The 22701-nt window shown below is 54.9% G+C and overlaps 1 protein-coding gene across 13 annotated transcripts in view; it reads right to left on the bottom strand.

Moving 5' to 3' along the window:
• Positions 1 to 22701, bottom strand: part of SH3PXD2A (SH3 and PX domains 2A) — a 256400-nt gene that overhangs the window by 14097 nt on the left and 219602 nt on the right. For 6 of the 13 annotated variants that reach the window (XM_015148095.3, XM_077947461.1, XM_028826811.2 and 3 more), the window contains 5 exons: positions 16632 to 16745; positions 12039 to 12122; positions 6778 to 6895; positions 2465 to 2802; positions 1191 to 1240 (listed from right to left, as the gene is read on the bottom strand). In XM_015148095.3, coding sequence (XP_015003581.1) covers positions 1191 to 1240; positions 2465 to 2802; positions 6778 to 6895; positions 12039 to 12122; positions 16632 to 16745 — 704 coding nt within the window. Of the gene's footprint in view, positions 1 to 1184; positions 1241 to 2464; positions 2803 to 6777; positions 6896 to 12038; positions 12123 to 13820; positions 14527 to 16631; positions 16746 to 22701 lie in introns of those variants that run through there. The other 7 variants (XM_015148097.3, XM_077947463.1, XM_077947459.1 and 4 more) reach the window with 4 other exon arrangements.

The following is a 22701-nucleotide window of genomic DNA, read 5'->3' on the forward strand; positions in this document are numbered from 1 at the left end:
TCTGCCTGAAAATAATTAGCCGTGGCTAGAAGAGATGGTCGGGAGGGAGAATTCAGTGTCTGGGTTTCCTCTGAGAACTCAGGAGGAAAAAGAGAAACTCCACTGGGGTCCACGGCCAGGGCAAGGAAGGTCTCATCTCCAGGGATGAAATCTTTAAAAACCATATTTTTATGGAGGGCCCACTCTTCCATAGACTGGTGCCATCCCCCCTAGCCAGGGCTGATATCACTGACCACAGGAACTCTTGGTGCTGAGCCCAAATGTGACTTCAGAATCCTCCTTAACCCAGTGCACCAGGTAGTACTACCAAGCCGGCAAGAGCTGACATAGGAAATGGAAACCCGTGTGCTAGCCCGCCACATACATCATCTCATTTCATCCTTGCAACAGCCCTAAGAGATGGCTAGTACTATCCCATCTGATAAATAAGGGCACTGAAGCTTGTAGACGGCAAGTGGCTTACCTGCAGTCTCTCTGCCTCTAAGTGTCAGAAGTGGAATCCGAATCCATGCCTGGCACTTGAAGACCCACTCTTTCCACTACATCCCACTGCGCCTACTAACAGTTCTTTGTTCCAGGGCTCTTGGCCTGCCACCAGCATCGGAGGCACCCCAAGCCCTGGCCCCTGATGCCTATCTGCCTGCCCGAGGGTCTGGACACCAGGAAACCCCACCCACATGAGCCAGGGACCCTGGCAGTGTTAACCTCTTGAAGCTAGGGCATGAGCCAGTCCTTGCAACTCACACTCCTCCCTGGAAGACGTTCACTGATCTGCCCTCTGCCCTCCCAGACTCTGTCATCCACCACCTCCACTGGGCATTCCTGACCAAGGAAAGCTGAAAGGCTTCCAGGCTAGTATGGACAGCAGCCCCATTTCCAGCCCCTGGCAATGCCCTGGCTGGACACTTTTGCCGGGCAGTCTAAATGTTTATGTCTGCCAATGCAGTGGCTGGGATGGATTTATTTAGCTTTGGAGTGCAGTGTGTTTCCGATTATAAACTGTCCAGCCAGGCCCCCAGGAAGACTGGGATCTGCAGGCTTCCCTCCCTGCCCCCAGCCCCACAAAACTAGAAGCCCCAGCAGGGCCCTGGAAAACCCCTGGATCAAGAGGCTCTGCAGCAAGATAGCCAATTGATCGAGCGGCTATAAGTGCATCCACAGAAAAGGGAGAAGAAAGTCAGTACGCATACCAGGCTGGATTCTCTGCGTGGTGGAGGTCTTGTCCGTAGGTTCGGGGAGCCTAAAGGAAGAGACATGGCTTCAGAAATCCCAGTCAGACGATGGGCAACAGTGCCCATACCTGCCTTCCCTAGGTGAAACTAACTCCTGATCCTTCAAGTTCATGCTTTTGCTCAGCCTTCATGAAGGCTTGACGCTCTAAGTCACTGTGGGCACTGTAGTTGGGCTTCTTCAAGGGGAAACTATAGACCTTTATCTTGGCTGTGCTTCCAGGGGATCTATGAACCCTCTAAAATTATGTGCACTTTTCAAAATGTGCAGCTATATGGGCATTTTTCAGGGTGACGGGTGTATAGATTTATCAGATTTTCAAAGTTAGAAGCAGAGACCATGTCTATTTTTTGCTTACTATTAAATCCGTAGAAGCTAGCACAATGCCAGGCAAGAGGAGGTGCCCAATAACTGTTTCCCAGCTGTTCCCTAAAAGATTTCAGGCACGAGAGCTAACTTAACCCAGTGGGGCTAAACTAAAGAAATAGCTTTCCTCCAGATTTTAAGAATGGCTGGACACAAACAAAAGCTAGGCTCCTATAACACAGAAGTTTTAAGCCTCAACAAAAGGCATTGTTGGGCCAGAGATGGAGGGTGCCAGACTGCCCAGAGTCTCCTGTAGAAATGAAGGTGATTCTTGAATAATGCCCTGTTGAAACTGCCTGTGCAGAGTGGTAAAGCCTTAGCTCCTAGGTCTTTTAGGTTTCCAGTAACCAGTGGAAAGTCACAGGAAAGGAGCTGCTAAGGCCCAGAAAGACGTTTCTCTACAGACTGTCGCTCTGTAGGGCAGCCCTGCATATAGCACCCACATTCAATAGCCCAGGGAAATGTGTTTTTCTGATTTTTTAAAAAAGTCAACTACACATCATCTATCTTGATTTATAAAGCCTTTACCATAAGGAAAAAAAAGCATTTCTTGCTCTTGGAACGCATGTATCTGCAGAGTGACCATTGCTGGCTCTCCACTAGAGAAGGAGGGAACGCTACCACCTACATCCTCATGTGATCTAGCTTCCGTGGAGCACCTGGGAGCAGTTGAGTCATCATACTCCTCTGTCTTCTCCACTCCTGTGATTAGCATGACACAAGTTGACAGAGTGAGGGTCAAAGGCCAGTCTGTAGCCCAGGAGGAAAACGCCATGGGGGTCCTATGCACCCCCCTGGCTTTCATGCACCCATGCCCATTCTCTAAGGAGATTTGCAGTGAGGACCTAGAGGTCAGCGAAGTTCTTACTGATCTGGGCCCGCTGAGGGGCAATCCTGGCCACAGCTGGAGAGCCCTGGGCCAGCCTGGAGACAGTCCTGTCAGGAACGCCCACGGCGCTGCCATTGGAGGCATTGCAGAGGATGGGCAGGCTGATCTCCTTCTTGGTGATGGGGGCCTCGTGGCCCTCGCCTTCAGCTGGTGGAGTTTCTTTGTCCCCAGACGCCTTCTTGTTCAGTAGGTTGCTGATCTCCATGATGTTCCCGATGATCTCCACTGGGCCGGCTAGGTTCTTCTTCCGGGTTGGGAGGTCATCCTTGGCCTTCTTCAGGTAGGATGCTGGCGCCCAGCCCTCTTTGCCCAGGTATCTGTGGGGAGGAGCGGATGTGCTATTGTTAGAGCACTCTGACCTCACACGCCACTTCCAGGCCCTAGGATCCATCTGGCCTTGCCCAGTGGAGCCTTCCCTACCATGTTCTGCAAGGCTTGGCAATCCCACTACTCTGGAGAGAAATGACACCGAGGGTAGGTGGAAAAGACACCCAGAACACCAATTCCCATTGCCCCCCCCCCGCCCCCACCCACCATGCTCCTTTTTCTTTGCCTGATCCCTCTTGGGGTGGGCTCTCACTCTCTGCAAAGTCAGGCAAATGTGGGAGCTTGGGATCAGATTTATCAACTTTTGGGTTGCCCAAAGGAGGATTTCATAATGGCCTGCTACTTCCCAGTCAGTTGAGGATAATTGGAAAGATAAGAAATGAGAAGGTGCGGATGTGGTAAGTAGAGTTAAATGGCCTGTAGGAAGGGGAGGTATTAGAGAGGGAATTGACTCTAGAAGGTGAGAGTCAGGCAGTCTGAGTTCTAGTCTATGGTACCTTGCACAAGTCCCTTCCCTGGAGCTCAGTTTATGTCTCTTCTGCAAGATGCAGAGATAGAGTCGCTGCTAAAAGTGTACCCAGAAGGACAGACACGTTGAGATCACCTAAGATGTCTCCAACATCTTAGTTGGAATGGCTCCTCCATGCCAGATGACTGAATGGGAAAGCTGTGATGCCACTGCAGGGAGAGCAGGTGGATCCTCTATAGACTGTCACAGACCAAGTTCACAAACCAGGCTAAACTTACTGTAGTGGAACAAGGATGCATTGTTCAATAAGTGATTTGGGGCTAGGCGAGGCGGCTCACACCTGTAATTACAGCACTTTGGGAAGCTGAGGCAGGAGGACTGCTTAAGGCCAGCCTGGGCTACATAGCGAGACCTCATCTCTACCAAAAAAAAATTTTTTTTTTTAAATTAACTGGGTGTGATGGCGCATACCTGTATTTCCAGGTACTCAGGAGGCTAAGGTGGGAGGATTGCTTGAGCCCAGGAGTTTGAAGCTACAGTGAGCTATGATCATGCCACTGCACTCCACTCTGGGAGACGGAGTGAGACTCTGTCTCCAAAAATGTAATAAGTGATTTGGGGAAAACTGATGACCCAGTTAGGAAAAATAAGACAGACAGACACTGGCTTTATACCATATAGCAGAATAAAAAAATATAAGATTGACATAATGTTGGGGGTTGAGAAAGTCTATGTGGGGCTCCAAAAGCAGAAACCGTAAGTGAAAAGACAAAAGCACATGACTAGATAAAACTAAAACCAAAGCAAAACAAAAACAAAACAAAAGGAAACAAAACCAAAAGCTCATAAACAAAGGCAAAAGGCAAATGATAGGGCTGACTTAATTTCTGGTGATTCGATGACTTCTGAAAACAAGCTTTTCCTTTTTTCCTCGTGGTGTTGAGTTTTCACCCAAACCCATGGGGACTTCACTTCCTGGTCCAGTAGTCGCTGACCAGTGCCCCCAAGTCTGGGTTGCAATGTCCCCGTCTGCTCTCTGGGATACATCTGGCTCTTTGGAATGGCTCCTCCACACCAGATGTCTGAAACTCCCCCCGCCCCGTCTTCCTGATCTGACCTTGTTCTTGGGCACTCTTTAGGTGGGAGAAAAGGAATATGAAAGCTGAAGTTTTGCGAGAAAGCTCAGGTAGGAGGTGGCTTCTTATGTTCATGTCACAGAAACATGCAGGCAGGCTGAGCCCAGCTCGCCTCCCCAGGGATTGGGAGGCAGATGTGAGTTAACACATGGGTGGGAGTCAGGGGCCTGTCTTGGCTCCCTGATGCAATGGGTGCAAACAGAAGCACAGAATTTTAAGAGTGGATGGCAGCAATGAGTAAAAATACCTAATCTTCATGTGAGCCAACAACTACGGCTCAGAAAAGCAAGGGGGTCACACAGTGAGCGCTTAGCAGCATCTGGCCCAGAGCCTGGTGCTCTTGCATCTCAGAGAAAAGACAAAGATGAGCCCATTGGCCCTCACTGACAGTTTTTCTACATTGACACTGTAGAGCTATGGCGAGAGGGGGCTCATGGAGGTGAAGGTCAGGCCTGCTTAGGGCCCCGAGTGCTCCTATTTGTGTTCCTTCAGTGCTATATGGGTAAAATTAGATTCCAGGAGGAGAAACGCGAGGGAATCAGGAGTGGCTGTGTGTGTCTGGGTCCAGCTCTGCTCACATCTGCTTTCCAGCTCTGGAGAATGAAATGACTCCAGCGGGAAGCAAGCTGGAAAGGGCATGATGGAGAGAGTGCAAGAGTGTGTGTGTGTGTGTGTGTGTGTGTGTGTGTGTGTGTGTGTGTAGGGGTGGGGGGAGAAGAAAGACAGGAAATGAGGATCAACGTAGAGCCTGGAATGTTGGGAAATGGCATATTTAAGGGGGTGTCTGGCAGCCTTTTTAAGGTGGAATCTTTTCAGCTGGGTTTTCTCTGTCTGAGCTCCTGCTGGCTGTAAGACTAGGCCATGGGGACAGGAGCGGACTAGAAGCAGCTCAGAGTGACTCTGTTGGTCATTTTAGAAAACTAAAACATAATAATAAAGCAGCCTTGTAGATAAGCTCCAGGCAAGTGAGCTAGGCCACCAGCCTGCCGGAATGTTTCCTGACTTTCCCATGTCAGACTCATGGCTGCGGGATTATTGGGTTGGCTCTAGTTTCCATTGCTCAGAGAACATAAAAGTCTAGGGGCAGTGGCTTTGGACAACACACGTCCAGATGCACAGTCCCATCCTGCCCAATGGGACAGAAAGGGACATATCAGCCCTCCTGACTGATATGCACTAGGGCTCCAGGGTGGGGTGGGGTGGGGGCAGGGTAGGGGTGGGGGGTGCGGTGCATGCCATGGAGCCGTGTTCCATCAGGTCAGACTAAGGTGCAATCTCCGCATGGCCAGTGACCTCAGTATGGACTAGCCTTTAATGCCATCATGTTGTGCCATGTTCTCAGCAACTGTCCCATGAGTACTCGCATCGCCTGGGGCACATTGGTGCCACTGCACAATCCTCTGTGGGAGACCACCTAGAATGCATGTCCCGCCCACAGTGGGTCTGGGGGCCCCAGAGCCCATGGATATAGGACTATCCCTGTCAGCTGGGTAACTGGCAGAGAAGAGAGAAGGTGGGCAAAGTCATCACAGTGGAGCCAGTTCCAAGGACACCAAAAGCACTTCCCGAGATCGAGTCTGGAGCATTTCCTGAGAGCAGGGGTCTTGGAAGGGCAGGTCTTGGCTAGGTAATGGTGAGTGAAACCCACGGGATTGTTTGCTTCCAGAAAGTCAGGAAAGACCCCACTTCCCTACCCACACCATTCAATAGGATTCTAGGCTGAGAACTGTGATTAGGCCTGGGAGAGGAAGGGGCAAGAGAAGGAAGAAGCCTCTGATGGCCTGAGCCGAGGCCTGACTTCTGCTCCAGCCATTGCAACCAGCCCTGCAGATTGGACAGCCAGTCCCCATCCACCAGGGACATGGCTGCAAGAGGCCTGCATCTGCACCCGCGCCCGCCCCCGCTCCCAGCCCACCTCCCTGAGTGCTGAGCCTGGGCAGCAGAGGTTGCCTGCTGGGACTTCAGCAAGGCCTGCGGACGCCAGTGCTCCAGGCAGCCCTAGCTGTGGAGCAGGCCAGGCAGCCAAGGCCGGACACACAAAACCAAATTCAGATGTGCTGAACTCTCTTGGCAGATACGTGGGAAGGGATTGCACCACAGCCTGCAAGCTGAGCCGGGGCCTCTGTGCCCCGCTGGCTGTGACTCAAGCTCTGCTTTACGCGTCCCAGGAGAAAATTTGCGAGATGAGCACTCTCTGGTTGAGCTGTTCAGCTGTGCAGAGGTGCAGCAGCCCAGCCCTGTGCCGGGGGCACAAAGCTGTCAGTATCTACCTGCCATCAGGTGGCTGCGGCCACTTTGCACTCTGCCCAGGGCCCAGGTGGGAGAGAAGCATCTCGTTCATACATGTAAGGGTTCCCTACCTGATATACCACCAGCCTTCCAGATTCTTCCGGATCACCTCCACTGTGACGCCCTTCTCAAAGCCAATCTCGTCCTTGCTTTGGCTAGTGTAAGGCTGCACAGTGACATACTTCTCCTCTGGGGGTGGGAGCAAGAAAGCAAGATTATTTGAGGTCAGGGTGCAGGTCCTGCTTCCTGTCCCCTCCTCCTGCCCTGGCCTGGCCTTTGTTCAGCTGCTTGCCAAGAAGGTGCACTAGGTCGGCTCTGGCTTCTCCAGGGGAGGGAAGGACCAGGCCCCAGAGGTAGCAGCAGGGAGACCATGGGAGCAGGGGTCACTGCTGCTCCCAGTGTGTGCCAAAGCCAGCCAGGACCCAGGTTGTCAGGCAAGGCCCTGGGAGTGGGGAGTCGGCTCTCCCAGCCTGATAATGGCAGCCGGGACCTTGAAGTCCACGGGGCTGCAGAAGCTTGCTGGGCCGAGGGCAGGATTAGGAGAAGCTGGCTCCTCATGAGGTGTCCTTGCATGCCTTGAGGCCCCATGGCATACTGCCTCCCCTCGAAATGTGCCGATTCCATCTGTGTCCCAGACGAACTCTCGTATCCCTGCCCCCAGCTCAACCTCTTGCATCCTTCCTCTGTCTGACCTTCAGACGCTTTAGGGACACCTTGGTGAAGCCTTCCCTGAGCACCCAGTTCATCCATTAACAGCTGGTCATGTCATCTCCCAAGAGGAGTCCATGGAACCCAAGTCTTATGGGAGCAGTTTTATGTGTTTTGTTAAGACAAGGGTTCACGGCCAAATGAGCATGGAAACACCAAGCACAGCACAATCAGGTAGCCCCCTGGGGCCGTTATTGGGCCAGTGCGCCCAACCGGCTTCTGCAGGAGAACATGCTGTGCCAACCACACAGCCGAGGCCCAGCCCCTCTGGAGGGCAGCCTGCTCTATTTTCAAGGATGTCACTTCAGGGTCTTGCCCAAGGTCTTCCCTAGGCACTGGGAAAGAAGTGCCTTGTAGACTCTCAGGAAGGCTTGGGAGGACAGGTGTTGGGAGAATGGGGTACCACGGTGCCTCCCCTGGTTTTTCTCAGCCTCTCTCCTGGCAGGAGACCTGGGTGCCTCCCGTTTGGGTCCTTGATCAGGCTTCCAGGAGGGTGTTTCTTCCATGCCTGCTGGGGTCCAGCTCTCCCTGTCCCAGGAAGCCCCTGATAGGTAGACCCCACAGCTGAGTACTCCCTGGCTCTGCTCCTAGCTGGCTGGCTAGAGTCCCTGCCTCCTGGCTGAGACACTCCGTAGAGGACTGCTCGGGGTGGAACACTCCCCACCTCCTCCTCTGGGGGAACAGGAGCTCAGACAGGAGGAGGAAGTGGCAGTCTGGCCATGCCCTTCCGGAGGGTCACCCTGGGCCAATGTTGTCCTCTCTAGTGTGGGTGCTCCCTAGGGGCTGAGACAGTGCCTGGCAGACAGCGAGAGACTGTTGACTGCATCACGACCAGGCAAGGCTGAGCAAGGGTGCTGATGGGAAGCGCTGTGAGCTCAAAACAGCAGGATGCTGGTGCAGACTACTGGCCTCTGGTCTCTGGGACACCCGCCCCTCCTGGCTCCCAGCTGTGACAGCCACCCCCTGGGCTCCTTGGCTGGACACTGACAGGCAGCCTGCCTAGGACTGGTGGCCGTGGGGGTGGGAGGCAGCTGCCACCCCAACCCCCAGTTGTGGGAGGGCCATCTGTCCACTCTCCCCTGGATTATCGGGGTCCTGTCTGCAGCCCTGTGCTGAGCTGAGATAGCAGCTCCCTTTGGGGGTGGTTGTGGCTGCCCTGCTGGGCTGTGAGGACAGAACAGATGGGCCACTAGCCAAATTCAAACGGCTGCCCAAAAGCAGAAGGAGGGTGATGACCCATGGGAGCCGGCAGGATTTTTCAGCACGCCCTTCTCTGCTGCAGAACTTGGTCAGCATCGACTCAGGGAGGGCCTTACTCCTGGAGGCTTTCAGATTCCAACCCAGCCATGCTTCGAACTGCTGCCAAGGCGGCCTGAGAACCCTGCCCAGCCAGATTCTGACTCGGCCCTTTGAGAAGTTCAGGGCCCCACAGTCCAACTCTCTCCGCTCTCCTGCCTGCTCCTGGTTCTGCTCCATTTTCCAGTGAGGCATGGCAAATCCCGGCCCAGCAGCGGCCAGAGGGGCAGCGCCAGGCTTCAGGAATCCAGGATTCTGAGGTTAGGATGAGGCGAGGCCTGGGCTCCACATTTTGCCTTTGTTCAGCTGGGCTATTTTTAAAAGTCTGTGGTTCGAGCAGGAAGCCATCATTAAGGTTTTCCTAGGCAAGGCTGCATTTGCAGGGAAAAATGACAGCCCTTCTCATGGGAAGATCAGAGGCGCCCTGCTCTGCCTCATGGCAGAGAACAGGGTCTAGACCATCACGCGGGCTCAGCCTCCTGGGCCACCAGGGCCCAACCCCAGCCTTCACAGCCTCCTGGGGTGCGTGGAAGACAGAATCCCGTGGGCCATGTAAGCTCAGGCTTTCTCCTGAGCTCTTGTGGGTGGGAGCAGAACCAGGGATATCAGTGCTGGCTGGTAAAGCTGAGCTGCTCCTGAAAAAGGTTCTTGGGGACTCTGGGGCTGCAGCAGCCACAGATGTCCAGGAGTTCATGTGCTGCTGGTGAGAGCTCCTGGATGGGAGGCTCGTCCTGCCCCGGTCACTGCCCAGGTTGCAGGGATGAGAACCCAGAGCCCTCTTCCCTGGCAGGGCGAGGCAGGCAGACCAGGTCTTCCCAGCTCCTTTCCACCCAGTTGGCTCAGATGGCAGAGGCATGGACTTTCCATGTGGACATGGGCCTTGTGGGTCTCAGGCCTTCCAACTCACAGGTGTCCCGAGAGAGAGACTTGCTTGGGCCACAAACCCCATCTGGGGCTGCCAGACAAGAGAAGGCCCTCAGCGGGCAGCAGTGTGATTCAGGGTGGTCAGGGGCTCAGGAAGAGATTTCCCGTTGGAAATGGGGTTGAGGGAAGGGAGGCTGTGAGCTCCAGTGGGATCCTCAGGGCTTCTGGGAAGCACTGGGGCCGTGGGCACTCTGACCACGCCACCAGGAGACGGTGGCAGCCTGCCCTGGGGAGGGCTAGCCAGGCGGTCAGCCGGGTGGGTGAGGGGGACAGGCCTGCTTTGGTTTTGGAGGCAGGGGCTGGATGCCCTGCAGTTTCCAAACCACAGAAGCCTCCTCTTCCCCAACACTTTCCCCTCTGTCAGCAGTCTCCCCGCTCCCCTCCTGCCCCCACGACTTACCCAGCCCCACTGAGAGAGGCCTTTTGGTTCCAAGGGCCTGGCTGGCTGAGGGAATGGGGAGCGGAGGCTGTGGGGAAGCTCCGCTTTTCTCTTGTCTAGCTCCTCCACAACCTGCAGCCTGCTTCCCCCACCAGCTCTGCTGTTTGCAGCAAGCGTCTCCAAGCCAACTCTCTGCAAGTTTTTCTTGGCTGCCTGGTTTAACTTAGCCCATCAGGCTGAGGCTGGGAAATTATGTTGTTTAGGTCTCTTATTTAAGAGAGAGAAAGAGAGAGAGCAAGAGCTGGGGGCTTATATTTGCTTAGGTATGGGTGACCAAGAATTAGGCATTTCATTGCATATTTGTGTCTCCACATATCACTGTATGCCTGTGACCGGGCTATATGTGGTGCAAGGCGTTGCGTGTATGAAGCTGTATGTGTCCTTGTGCGTGTTGCTGTGGAGGTACGTGTGGCGTATGTGTGTATGTTGTGTATATGTGTGTGTGTGATGGTTTTGTGACTGTGTATGATGCATTTGTGATTGTATAAACAGAAGACACATGGCACGGTGTACGCGCGGCTGCATAACTGGAATTGTGTACGTGTACTGTGAGTGGCTGTGTGCCTGGGACTGTGGATATGTGGGTATCGGGGAGGCTGGATGTGACAGGGCGTACAGTCATATCTGTGGCCATGAGGGCTGTGCATGTCTGTGGGGTTGTGGAGATGGTCGTGTTTGGGGCTCAGTGTGCAAGGGTGTTTGGAGCCAAACCTTCATCCCTGCTGCGCATTTCCAGACCTACGTCCCACTCTCTTTTGCCGCCAAGGCTTGAGCTACGTCCTAGCTTTAGCATGGCCTTCACTCTATGTCCGGCCTGTTCTTGCTGTTTCTACAACTTGGCCCCCAGCCCTGTGTCAGCTCACTGGGTCCGGCCCAGGCCCTGCCCTCAGGACAAGCTGGACTCCTCATGGCCAGTGCTCTGTGCCTGACGCTCAGCCAGCCATAGGCTGTAACCACCTTGTCCAGGCTTCCTGCTGCCTTGGGCCTGGGGCAGACACCAAAACATGCTCTTATGGTCATTTAGAACCAAGCTGTGAGGGTGGGGGACACTGGGTGTCCCTGCTTCCAGAAAGGCCAATGTTTTTGACATACCCCTCTCTGTGCTGTCATTGTGAGAAGCACACACACCCTGCTCCATGTGGGGCTGGCCAAGCCCTGGCCCAGGAGGTCTGCAGATGTTTAGGGGTTTGATCAGCGGCCCAGCCCTGGGGGTTTGTTCCACTCCCTTACCTCCCAAGTTCCTGGATGCTAGAAAGATCCTGGGTGAGAAAGCTCTAAACCCACAAACATCTGATCAGCCCATGTGCCAGGTCTGGGGGGCTCCCTGGACTCCCCTGGATCAGGCCCCTCCTGAAGCCCAGCAGTTACTGCTCCTGGCTGGACCTGACCCTCAGCAGAGCCTGTTGGGCTGCACCCTGGTACCAGGCTGGGTCTGGCTTTGCTCCCTTTCTAGTTTCCGTGGAGCTGGCGGGAGGAGCGTGAATGTGAGCCGGTCCTTCTTTCTGCTTTGTTTCCAAGCAACTGATAGAAGAACTTTGGCTGAGGGAGCCTTTTCTCAGAGGACAGGGGCCATGAAGGTTGGGGGAGTGGGATGGCCCAAACAGGGCTAGACATGCTTAGCTCCTTTAATCTGCAGCTTCCAGGGCCAATGTGGACTTTCTTAAAGACTCGAGACCCCCTTGTCCCCCTCCTCAAGCCCCTGTACCTTTTCAGGGAACCCACAACTGTGTTCCATGACCCTCATACCCAGGATGTTGACAAAAGCCAGAGCCACCCCCAGTGCCACCCCAGTTCCCAAGCAGGCCCACCCCACACCAGCTGCAGTAGCTGAGAAAAAAGCCTGGCCCGTGAATCTGGGTGAATGAGGAGGCCACAGGGCAGAGAGCAGAGCCCGGAAAGAAAGAGCAGTGTTAGCGAGAGACAGGCGGTCGCTGCGAGGGAGGAGAAGCCAGCTCCCGCAGTCACCTCGGCTGTGCTGCCTGTTGACCATCCCGCCCAGGGTCCACCGGCGATCCAGGCGCCGCAGATGGGCCTTGCGTCTCTTGGACACTGGTGTGGGAGATGGCGATGGAGCATGCGGCCAACAGCAACCGGCGGAGAGAATGGAGATGAGGATGAGATGGGATGGGGGCGGGAGGAAGGGGCACAGGGAGGGGAGGCCCACACTTCCAGGTCACCATCACGTGGACTGAACCAAAGGCACGCCCCTGTTGGATGGGGCAGTTATGACAGGTCATGGTTGGCACACAGGGAAAAATTCAACCAAACTCCCTAGTGTGCGCCCCTGAGCCTAGGAGTGGGTTAAAGCCTTTAGAATCCCAGCACCTTAGAGACAAAAGAGGGTCCCTAGCTCCAGCCCAGTGCAAGGCAGCCCCTCAGCTGCAGCCTCCAGGGATGGTAAGATCAGTGTCCCTCACTGCTGGGCGATGCTGATTCCCAGGAGGGTTTGGGGTCCTGCAACATCTGAGCTTATGTCCACTCGCTCACTGACTGTGAACGTGCTACCTTGGACGGGCACCACACTTGGAAGAATCGGTGTGCCCAAGAGAGACTTGGATCCCTTCCTTGCGGAGCTGAAAGCTCTTGCCATTCTGGGAACTTTGCCCTATGTCTCTGCATTCCCAGGGCCCAGCACAGGGCCAGGCACATAGCTGGGTCCCAGCAAGCAGCTGTTGAATGGAATGGCACAAGGGTGGGTGCCAGAGGCCCTGGCTGTGCTCCTCCTCTCAGGCCATGCATTGGGACATCTGATGACAGGGGCCCCCCTCCCCAGCTTCTCACTGCTCCTGACCCCGCGCACTGGGCAGCCTCCTGCACTGCTCCTCTGGTGGCTGCTGCTCGGCTCTGAGCCCCCTGCGCCCTCTGCTCAGACCCCAGCTCCAGATGCCTGTCTTCCTGTGGGACTCCCAGATGAAATGGACACTGGAACAGGGCTACAGGGTGCCAGCTGGCCTCACTTCCTGGCACCACAGAAAGAAAGTGCCAGGCTGCCTGGGCCTGGGGATGGGAGGGGGGCCAGTGGCTGGAGTGAAAATAAAACCGTCCCGGACCACTGAGGCCCTGGGAAAGCATTTGCTTTCCTGGAAGGAGAGGGACCTGTCTGACCTGCCTCTTATAAGGAGGAGGGCTGGACAAAAGGCTAGGAGGTGTGGATTCCAGTCCAGGCCCCGCTGCCAGCAACCTGTGTCACTGGGAGGCTGGCCATTCCTCTCTAAGCCTGTCTCTCCTCATCTGTCTTAGAGTGACACCACCTGCCCGGGCGTGAGCCTAGACAAGGGGCTGAAAGGCTCTGGGAAACATGAATCAGGTCCTGTGCAAGGCCTCCTGGCGGGGCGGGATGAGGTGGAGGAGGTGTGTAGGGCTTCTCTGTAGAGATGGACGGGTTCAGCTCATGGCCAGACCAGAGGCCGCATTCACAGTAAGGTGTTGATGTCGGCATTTACTCTGTGTGCCAGGCCCAGTTTAAACCACGTACAAGGATCATCTCACTTGGGCCTCACAAAAGCCCTATGTGGTTAGCATCTTACAAATGGGGAAACAGAGGCACAGGGTTTTAAGGAACACTCTGTGTCAGGCAGCATGTGAATCCAGGCAGTCTGGCCCCAAAGCCCAGACTCTTACCACAGACTCTACACCCCGAGTTATTGTTCTTCCCCTAACTCTGCTGCCCCTTGGGCTGCCAAGCCCTGGGAAGAGGGGGCTGTGGGGAGGGGACAGGGTCTGGGTGTTGGGGAATCTGCTCACTACCTGGGTACACGCCCTTGGTACAGCAGCACAGAAGACCGTGGTCTGTTCCGCATGGCCCACTATGCGCCCACTCTGGAGAAGCAGGTCCATACTGGTAGGTGTGGGACGCAGGAGCAAAGGCAGAGACTTGGGTTCTGGTCTTGGCTCTATCACAAATGAACCCGAGGGCTTGACAGAGGTGACACACCTCTCCTGGTTCACTGAAGCACCCCGCGAATGTCAGGCTTGGACCTGCACCTCTATCAGTGGTCAAGAAAGTCTCAACTCCCACCCTTACCACCATACTGAACTCCCACAGCATACCTGGGTTCAAGAGTAGCATGAACATACACCAGAGTGTCCCATGATAAGGACATACCAGAACAGCCAATCATCTTTTCTTCCCAAAGTAATGAAGCATGAGCTATTAGGAAAGCTTTGATAGGATGCAGGCTTCCAATTTCTGTCTACAGGGCTCAGAGCACCTATGATGGGATGGCCATAGTGCTGGGGTAGAGATGGCTGCAGAGGGAACCAGGGTTGGCCAATCTCTTGGCCATGTGGCTGCAGGTGCAGAGAGACTAGTGGACACACCACAGCAGCTGGGGCCTTAGGCTCAGGGGACCCATCCCTGAGCCCTTCTGTAGATCTGGGTGGGAAATGCCCAAGATGTGATGGTGGAATCCACAGCCATCCAGAAGTTGCCAGGAGTATTGGCACACAGGCCCTGTCAGAGGAGTGCAGAGGAACCTATTTTAGGAGAATCACCCTGGGCACGCACGCACACACACGCGCGCACACACACACACACACCCTCTGAACGCAGAACCTGCACTGGCAGCCTGATTCTTCCTCCATCAAGGTCAAAATCCTGCACAACCCACTACTACTTGTTCTGCACACAAAGCACCTGCTGTCTGTTCCAACCAGGCTGGCATCTGTGCTCCACGCCTCTCAGGCACTTTCCTGCCTTGGCCTTCTCCCCACTCAGTGCCTAAGTCCTCCATAATCGACCCAACAGCTCTGCTCTGACCTTCCTGGTGCAGCCTTTTCAACTGGGGCTCTGATTCATACACGCACTGCCCTAGAGCTGCCTGTACTACTTACAAGCAAAATGCCTCACAGAGAGGTGTGTGGCACAGCAGTGAGGACCACGGGACAAAGGAGGTGGACTAGGGTCCAAACCTGATAAACATCTTGAAGCCTCAGTTCCCACAGCTGGAAGGATGGGGGTGGCCATAGTCACAGAGTCCTCCCAGGGTGCGGGCAAGGACATTTCAGGACCTGGTCTAGTATCTGGTACTTTGCGAACTCCTGCTGTTTTTGAGAGGCCCTGGCATACCTTGTAGAATGTAGAACTAGGGGCTGGGCACTGTGGCTCATGCCTGTAATCCCAGGACTTTGGGAGGCTGAGGTGGGTGAATTGCTTGGGGCCAGGAGTTCAAGACCAGCCTGACCAACAGGGTGAGACCCCATCTCTACTAAAAACAAAAATTAGCCAGGCGTGGTGGTGGGTGCCTGTAATCCCAGCTACTTGGGAGGCTGAGGCATGAGAATTGCTTGAGCCCAGGAGGCAGAGGTTGCAGTGAGCTGACATTGTGCCACTGCACTTTAGCCTAGGAGACAGAGAGAGCAAGGCTCTGTCTCAACAACAACAAAAAGAATGTGGAACTAGGTAGGAGGCGAGGCTGGGGACTGCAGGCATATGAGGCCAGACCTAGCTCAGGGGCCAAGACTCTCCCCTGCTGTAGAGGTGCAATGGAACCAAAGGGGAGACGGGTGCAGGCTCGGCCCCAGGGCTCAGGGAGCAGCCCAGCCTGGACATGCGGACCCTTCCCAATGGGGCCTCGTCCCTGGAAACCTGTCACACAGAGGAAGCACATGGCAGGGGCCGAGGCTCTGGTCAAGGGGTTGAAATAAAGCCTCGACATAGGAGGAAGGGTGAGGCCCCAACCGCCTACCGAGTAACCGACATTTAGGGGAAGGATGAATAAGGAGCTGGCGCTTGGTGGCTGCTTACTTTGGCCTGGCAGCAGGAAGCAGGCCTGGAGGTGGCCGGAGCGCCGGGTGACGGCCTTGATCCCTCTGGCTTTCAGACACATCCATCTGGACCATCCCCACCAACCGTTAGGGAAAGAATTCCTGCAGCCAGGCCATGGGAGGCTTAGAAGCCACTAGAAGCAGGCAGCCAGGAACTGGGGGTGGCTCAAATGGACGGGGCTCAGGCAGCCTGCTCTGGGGAGTACAGAAGCCACAGATGGGTCCAGGCCAGTGCTGGCTTAGGGGGCAGGGGCAGGCTCTTTGAAATGCAAGGAGAAAGACCCTGAAAAACCTCACTGAGTAGTTTTTAAGTGTTTGGAATTTAAAAAAAAAAAAAAAAGAAAAAAGAAAAAAAGGAAGAGCTGGGTGCAGTGGCCCACACTTGTAATTCCAGCACTTTGGGAGGCCAAGGCGTGTGGATTGCTGGAGCCCAGGAGTTTGGCCAATATGGTGAAAGCCCGTCTCTAGAAAAAAATACAAAAATAAAAAACAATAAAAAAAAGGGGAGTGGATAGGAAAACAAACCTCACAGAGTTAAAGCTAATCAGAGAGGCTGACTGTGTAGGGGTCTGAGCCACCCCTCAGTTCCTGAGCCCCTGAGACAGAGCAGCAGGGGTCGGACTGGGGTGGGAGGTGAGATTTTGGGCCAGCCTTACTGAGATGGGATCCCAAGGGAGGAGGCTGGGATACGGCTCAGCTCACTTCAGGGGTTCCGTTGGTTTTAGGGAAGAGTGGGAGAGCTGCCTCCAGAGGCCGCGTTGCTTCCTGCCCCTTGGACCTGCAAGCCCTCACCTTCTCCAGTCTTGGAGGTGTTGATGTCGGAGTCATCCCGAGTACCATTCTGGGCCTCCAGGTAGGTGGCAGGGACCCAGCCCTGCTCCTCAGAGGTGCTCACGAACCACCAGCCTGCAGGGAGGACAAGAAAGAACAGGACTGTGAGAGACTGCAGGGTGACAGGCGTGGCTCGGGGGCCAGGACGAGGAGGGAAGGAGAGGCACAAGAAGTGGAGCACGGAGCCAGATGGCCTGGGCACCCAGCAAATGGCTGGCCCAGCTCCAGCCTTGAGGAGCCTGCATCTGTTCTAAGGCAGGAAAGACCAGCACACTCCCTGAGAAGTGGGACGAATAAACTGCGACCCACACTAACAAATGTCTGATGGAAAATGAAATAGACATAGTGATATGTCCAGTGTGTGAAAATTCATCTTGTAGGAAAGGCCAAGGGAGCTCCGGCCATACAGAGAGACCATTTATGGTCTTTCAAACCCATTAGGATGCTGGTTTGCCTGGAGCTTGGCTGCCTTCTCAGCTTTCAAAGGCATCCAGACTAAGTGCCTCACAGACAGTGTCTAACAGTCAATGGTTGCCTTTTCCCCATCACGGGTCAGTGGTACCGTTGCATTGGCGCCACTCACAGCTGCCCTTTAAGTGTGTTGACGTTTCGGTCGCAGTCACACTAAGTGGGCACTGCATCCTCACACGATGCTTGAAGATCATGGCCAAGTGATAAAGCCTCATTCATACAAAGTCCTCTGAGCACCCAGGTCTTGGACTCCACTAACTGCCTTTGGTCCCTTCCGAGAAGGTCCTCTTCACACGGTCCTGTCTTCCTCCTCATCCCTTCTTCCCTGACACTTCTTTGCCCCCAAAAGTAATTTGGTACTGATTCTCTTTTCTGCTCATGGCCCAGTTCTCCATTTCCTGTCTGGAGAACTCAGGGCTTCTCCCTGGGCAGCACTTGAGGCCCTGTCACCATCCACTGCAGCGAGTGACCACCCAAGGATCTAGGAGGCATGTTGGTGGGGGGAGGCTCTCAGGTACCCCCACATGGGCTCAGCACTGGGAGGTGGAGGAGGCTCTGTGATAGCTGCTGTGAAAACAATGGAGAGGAGGGGAAAACTGCCAGGTACCACTGCACAGTCGTGGGGAGACCTCAAGGACTTAGAACCCCAGCTCATCTTCTAGGTCTTCAACTAGGTCCCCACCGTCCCATATGACAGGTCTGGGCTTGCAAACAGCCAGCAGTCTAGTCCTGAATGCCCTCTGTCTCCTACCCTTTCTGGGGAGTTCCACAGCCCTCTGCTTGCAGCTCTGCGAAGCCCATGAAACGCCCTGGACCAGGAGTCTGGACTCTTGAGGTCCAGGCCTCTGTGGCTCTGGCGCCTCAGGAGGGCCACTGCCCTTTTAGGGTCTCGGTGTCCTCTTCTCTGGAGAGGGGTTATCTCTGAGCTACTGGCTCAAACACCATGATCCAGGGCCCTGCGGGCTGCCTGGGACAGCCCACAGACTCTGTCCCTCTCTGCCTGGGACAGCCCACAGACTCCTCTGTCCCTCTCTGCCTGGGACAGCCCACAGCCTCCGTCCCTCTCTGCCTGGGACAGCCCACAGACTCCGTCCCTCTCTGCCTGGGACAGCCCACAGACTCCTCTGTCCCTCTCTGCCTGGGACAGCCCACAGACTCCTCTGTCCCTCTCTGCCTGGGACAGCCCACAGACTCTGTCCCTCTCTGCCTGGGACAGCCCACAGACTCCTCTGTCCCCTCTGCCTGGGACAGCCCACAGACTCCTCTGTCCCCTCTGCCTGGGATAGCCCACAGACTCTGTCCCTCTCTGCCTGGGACAGCCCACAGACTCTGTCCCTCTCTGCCTGGGACAGCCCACAGACTCCTCTGTCCCCTCTGCCTGGGACAGCCCACAGACTCCTCTGTCCCTCTCTGCCTGGGACAGCCCACAGACTCTGTCCCTCTCTGCCTGGGACAGCCCACAGACTCCTCTGTCCCCTCTGCCTGGGACAGCCCACAGACTCCTCTGTCCCCTCTGCCTGGGATAGCCCACAGACTCTGTCCCTCTCTGCCTGGGACAGCCCACAGACTCTGTCCCTCTCTGCCTGGGACAGCCCACAGACTCCTCTGTCCCCTCTGCCTGGGACAGCCCACAGACTCCTCTGTCCCTCTCTGCCTGGGACAGCCCACAGACTCCTTTGTCCCTCTCTGCCTGGGACAGCCCACAGACTCCTCTGTCCCTCTCTGTCTGGGACAGCCCACAGACTCTGTCCCTCTCTGCCTGAACAGCCCACAGACTCTGTCCCTCTCTGCCTGAACAGCCCACAGACTCTGTCCCTCTCTGCCTGGGACAGCCCACAGACTCCTCTGTCCCTCTCTGTCTGGGACAGCCCACAGACTCTGTCCCTCTCTGCCTGGGACAGCCCACAGACTCCTCTGTCCCTCTCTGTCTGGGACAGCCCACAGACTGTCCCTCTCTGCCTGGGGTGAGAGAAGACAGGTAACAGGATCACTTCCGGAGAACCCCGGGTCAGGCCCTCTGCTCCCTGTGCCCATCTCCCTCCCCTAGGCTCTGCCAATCCTGGTGACCACAACCTTCTCTTATGACACAACCCATACACGTCTGAAAAAAGGCAAACTGGGCCAATGAGTCACAAGCCATCAGAGTCAGGAAGATCTGGGGATATGCCCCCACTGCAGGTGAAGCAATGCCACCGGTCCGATTCCTCTGCCTCCTGCTCTTGCTCCAAACCCTGTGTCTCCCAGATTGCCCGCTTCTCAGACTGTCTGTGCCCGGGCCACGTACTGCCACATTTATTTCATAAACATGTACATAGGTGAATGAGACACTGTGGCACCGAGGGGCTGTAGAGCCTTGATTGGAGCCTAAGCAGGCTGGCCTCTAACCCCTACACTCTGCTGTCTGTGCAGGACCAGGATAGGCAGGCAATCTCCAGGGTGAGAAGCCCACACCAGTTCTCAGGTAAACTCTCTACCCCAGGGCCCTGAGACCTCCTGCACTGGGACATTGGTCTGAGGCTGGAAGAGGGCAGGTGGGCATCATGGGCATGCTGGATAGGTCTCTGGATCACAGAAAAAGGTAGGTACCTCTTTGGAGAGAACAGCTGAAGTTACTGAGCAGCTTGTGGTTACAGGCAGGTGCTGGAACCCACTGGTTGGGGACAGGGCAGCAGCCACCGGCAGGTCAGAGACTTCTGGACATACCACTAAAACTTATTGTCATTTCCCTGGCCGCCGGGGCTGGAGGTGGTTATTAGAGCACCAGACATCTCTACTCACTCAACTTGTGGGTGATGAGACTGCTTCCAGGTGGGCTGTAATTATGGGAACTCAGGAAGGGTCCAGACCATGCTTGGGGCATGCAGTACCCTTGAGAGCTAGCTATAGTGGGCAATGGATGCCCACACTGGGGCCAAAGTCAGGCTGGAGGAGGTGGACTTTGGCACCTAGGGAGCCCCCACCTGACCTCTACTTGCACCTTGGCTGTTCCGACATTTGGATAAACAAGAGGCACCATTCCTTCCACATTCGGCTATTGGGAGGAAAGCCAGTAGGACCCATTCGCTGACGTGGTGGAAGGGGTTTCACTGTCTACTTCCCTTGACCCAGGAAAAGCCCAACCTCCACTAGCTAGTCAAGGAGTCCCAGGGCTCTGTCTCCATGAGAATGCCCAACAAGCTTTCCATGTCTACCCTTTACAGAGATGTCCAGCAGAGGCAAAGGGCCTAGGCCTGTCTACCTGGGGAGAGGAGGGGAGAAGCAGCAATGGATGCAGGGAGCCTTTCAGCTGCCTTATGGCCCCGGGCCTGGAGTGGATATCTGCCTTCGCTCTCTCTGCCCGATTCAGGTTGGGAAAATATTACAGAGGCTTGCATGTCAATTCCCCTGCCTTTTGCCTGAAGGTGGCGGGAGGTCACCCTCATCTTGCCCACAGCCACTTGCACATTCTGAACCCAGCATGGGGCACTGAGAGGGCTGCCTGGAGAAGCACCCCCGTCCTCCCTGATGCTCAGGCCAGCATGGTTTGGTTGCTCAGAAGCTGTGGCTGATGGAGGCCCCAAAGCAGCCAGAGGGCATGGACTTCGCAAGGGGCTCTGCCTGGGATGTTTTTCCCCCTTCTTGAGCCTCTGGGGGAGCACTCTCAGGAACCCCAGCGGCCTCTGCCAGGAAGCACCAGTCCCAGCTGTTGTCCCACAGACACTGGCTGGAGGTCACAGAGCAGGGCTTTCCCGTCTCCCTGGGCTGTCATGTGACCCTGCCTCCTTTACCACAGACGTGGGCACATCTGGCCACTCATCTCCTAATTAGTCTGTCATCTCTCTGGACACCATTGAGTTCCAAGCAAAGCTACTCAGGGGATTTTTTAGGAGCAAACATGGGTGCTTTGATGATCTGAAACCTGAGTCCCACAAAACTCAGGAATTGCAGGGGGCATAGAGGGTGAGAAGGCTTGAGAATTAAGTCAATAAAGCAGCAGCAGAGTCAAGAGATAAAGAGCCAGAAACGCTGGCTTGTGCCTATAATGTCAGCTGTTTGGGAGGCTAAGGTGGGTCACTTGAGGCCAGTTCAGCCTGGACAACATAGCAAGACCCCCACCCCCATCTCTTAAAAAAAAAAAGGAAAAAGATAAATCCCCCTTATCCACATGGGATACATTCCGAGACCCCCAGTGGATGCCTGAAACTGCAGATAGTACCAAGCCCTTATATATTCTATTTTTTTCCTATACATACATGCCTATGAAGAAGTTTAACTTATAAATTTAAGGCCAGGAGTTCAAGACCAGCCTAGGCAACAAAGTGAGACCCTATCTCTACCAAAAAGTTTAAAATTAGCCAGGTGTAGTGGCATACACCTGTAGTCCTAGCTACTTGGGAGGCTGAGGTGGGAGGTTCGCTCGAGCCCAGGAGCTTAAGGCTGCAGTGAGCTATGATCGTGCCACTGCACTGAAGCCTCGGTGACAGGGCAAGACTGCCTCTAAGTAAATAAATAATTTATAAATTTAATAATAAATAGAAATTTACAAGTTAGGCGCAGGAGATTAACAATAATAAAATAGAACAATTAAAACAATATGCTGTAATAAAAGTTATGTGAATGTGGTTTCCGTCTCTCAAAATACTGTAATATTTTCTGACCATGGTTAACCTCAGGTAGCTGAAACCATAGAGAGCAAAACTGCAGACGGTTGGGGGGACTACTGCATCTGGAGCTGGGTTTCAGTCATTTGAACAGAGACAGTCCTCGCTGATGCCACCCCTAACAATCACTAAGCATCAGGACTGAAGATCCCCCATCACGAACTAAATCTGAGGAACAAAAGTCAACCAGGCACCTGCCACAGACCTCAGGAGGGAAGGACAGAGCCCACCAAGCCATTCTGGGCATGTGGTCACCCCCCAAATTTCTGCTCACCAGGATGTAACCCCCAAGAATCCCAAAGAGCTGACACCACAATTCCCAACTCGGAGTCACTTATAGGAGGCTCTTGAAAGCTGAAGCTCTCACATGCCTTCGCAGGTCCAGGTTCTAATGTCAGTAGTGGTCAGGTGGGGGTGGTTCATGCCTATAATCCCAGCACTTTGGGAGGCCAAGGTGGGAGGACTGCTTGAGCCCAGGAGTTCAAGACCTGCCTGGGCAGCAGCATAGCGAGATCCCATCTCTTACCAAAAAATGTTGATAGCGCACAGTTCCGGTTCCCATGTCTCATCCTGACGCTTCTCGCACTAACCACCCTAGGTGGTGGTATGTATCTGTGGTCCCTGCTACTTATGAGCCTGAGGTGAGAGGATGGCTTGGGCACAGGAGGTTAAGGCTGCAGTGAGCCGTGATCACACCACTGCACTCCAGCCTAGGTGACAGAACGAGACCCTACCTAAAAAAAAACCAACCACATACCCTTGTCCACACCTCCCCCAGCACACTTCCTGTCCACCACTGCACTCTCAGATCCTGTGGGAAAGAAAACGGTGTCTCTGCATGTGTTGGAGGGGCTCACTAGCTGATGCCTGAGCCCTTTGGGGGAGCTGGGCCACATCCAGGGGTTCAGGTTTTGCTTGCT

This window comes from Macaca mulatta, chromosome 9, assembly GCF_049350105.2.
Source record: "Macaca mulatta isolate MMU2019108-1 chromosome 9, T2T-MMU8v2.0, whole genome shotgun sequence".
Classification (NCBI taxonomy): Eukaryota; Metazoa; Chordata; class Mammalia; order Primates; family Cercopithecidae; genus Macaca; species Macaca mulatta.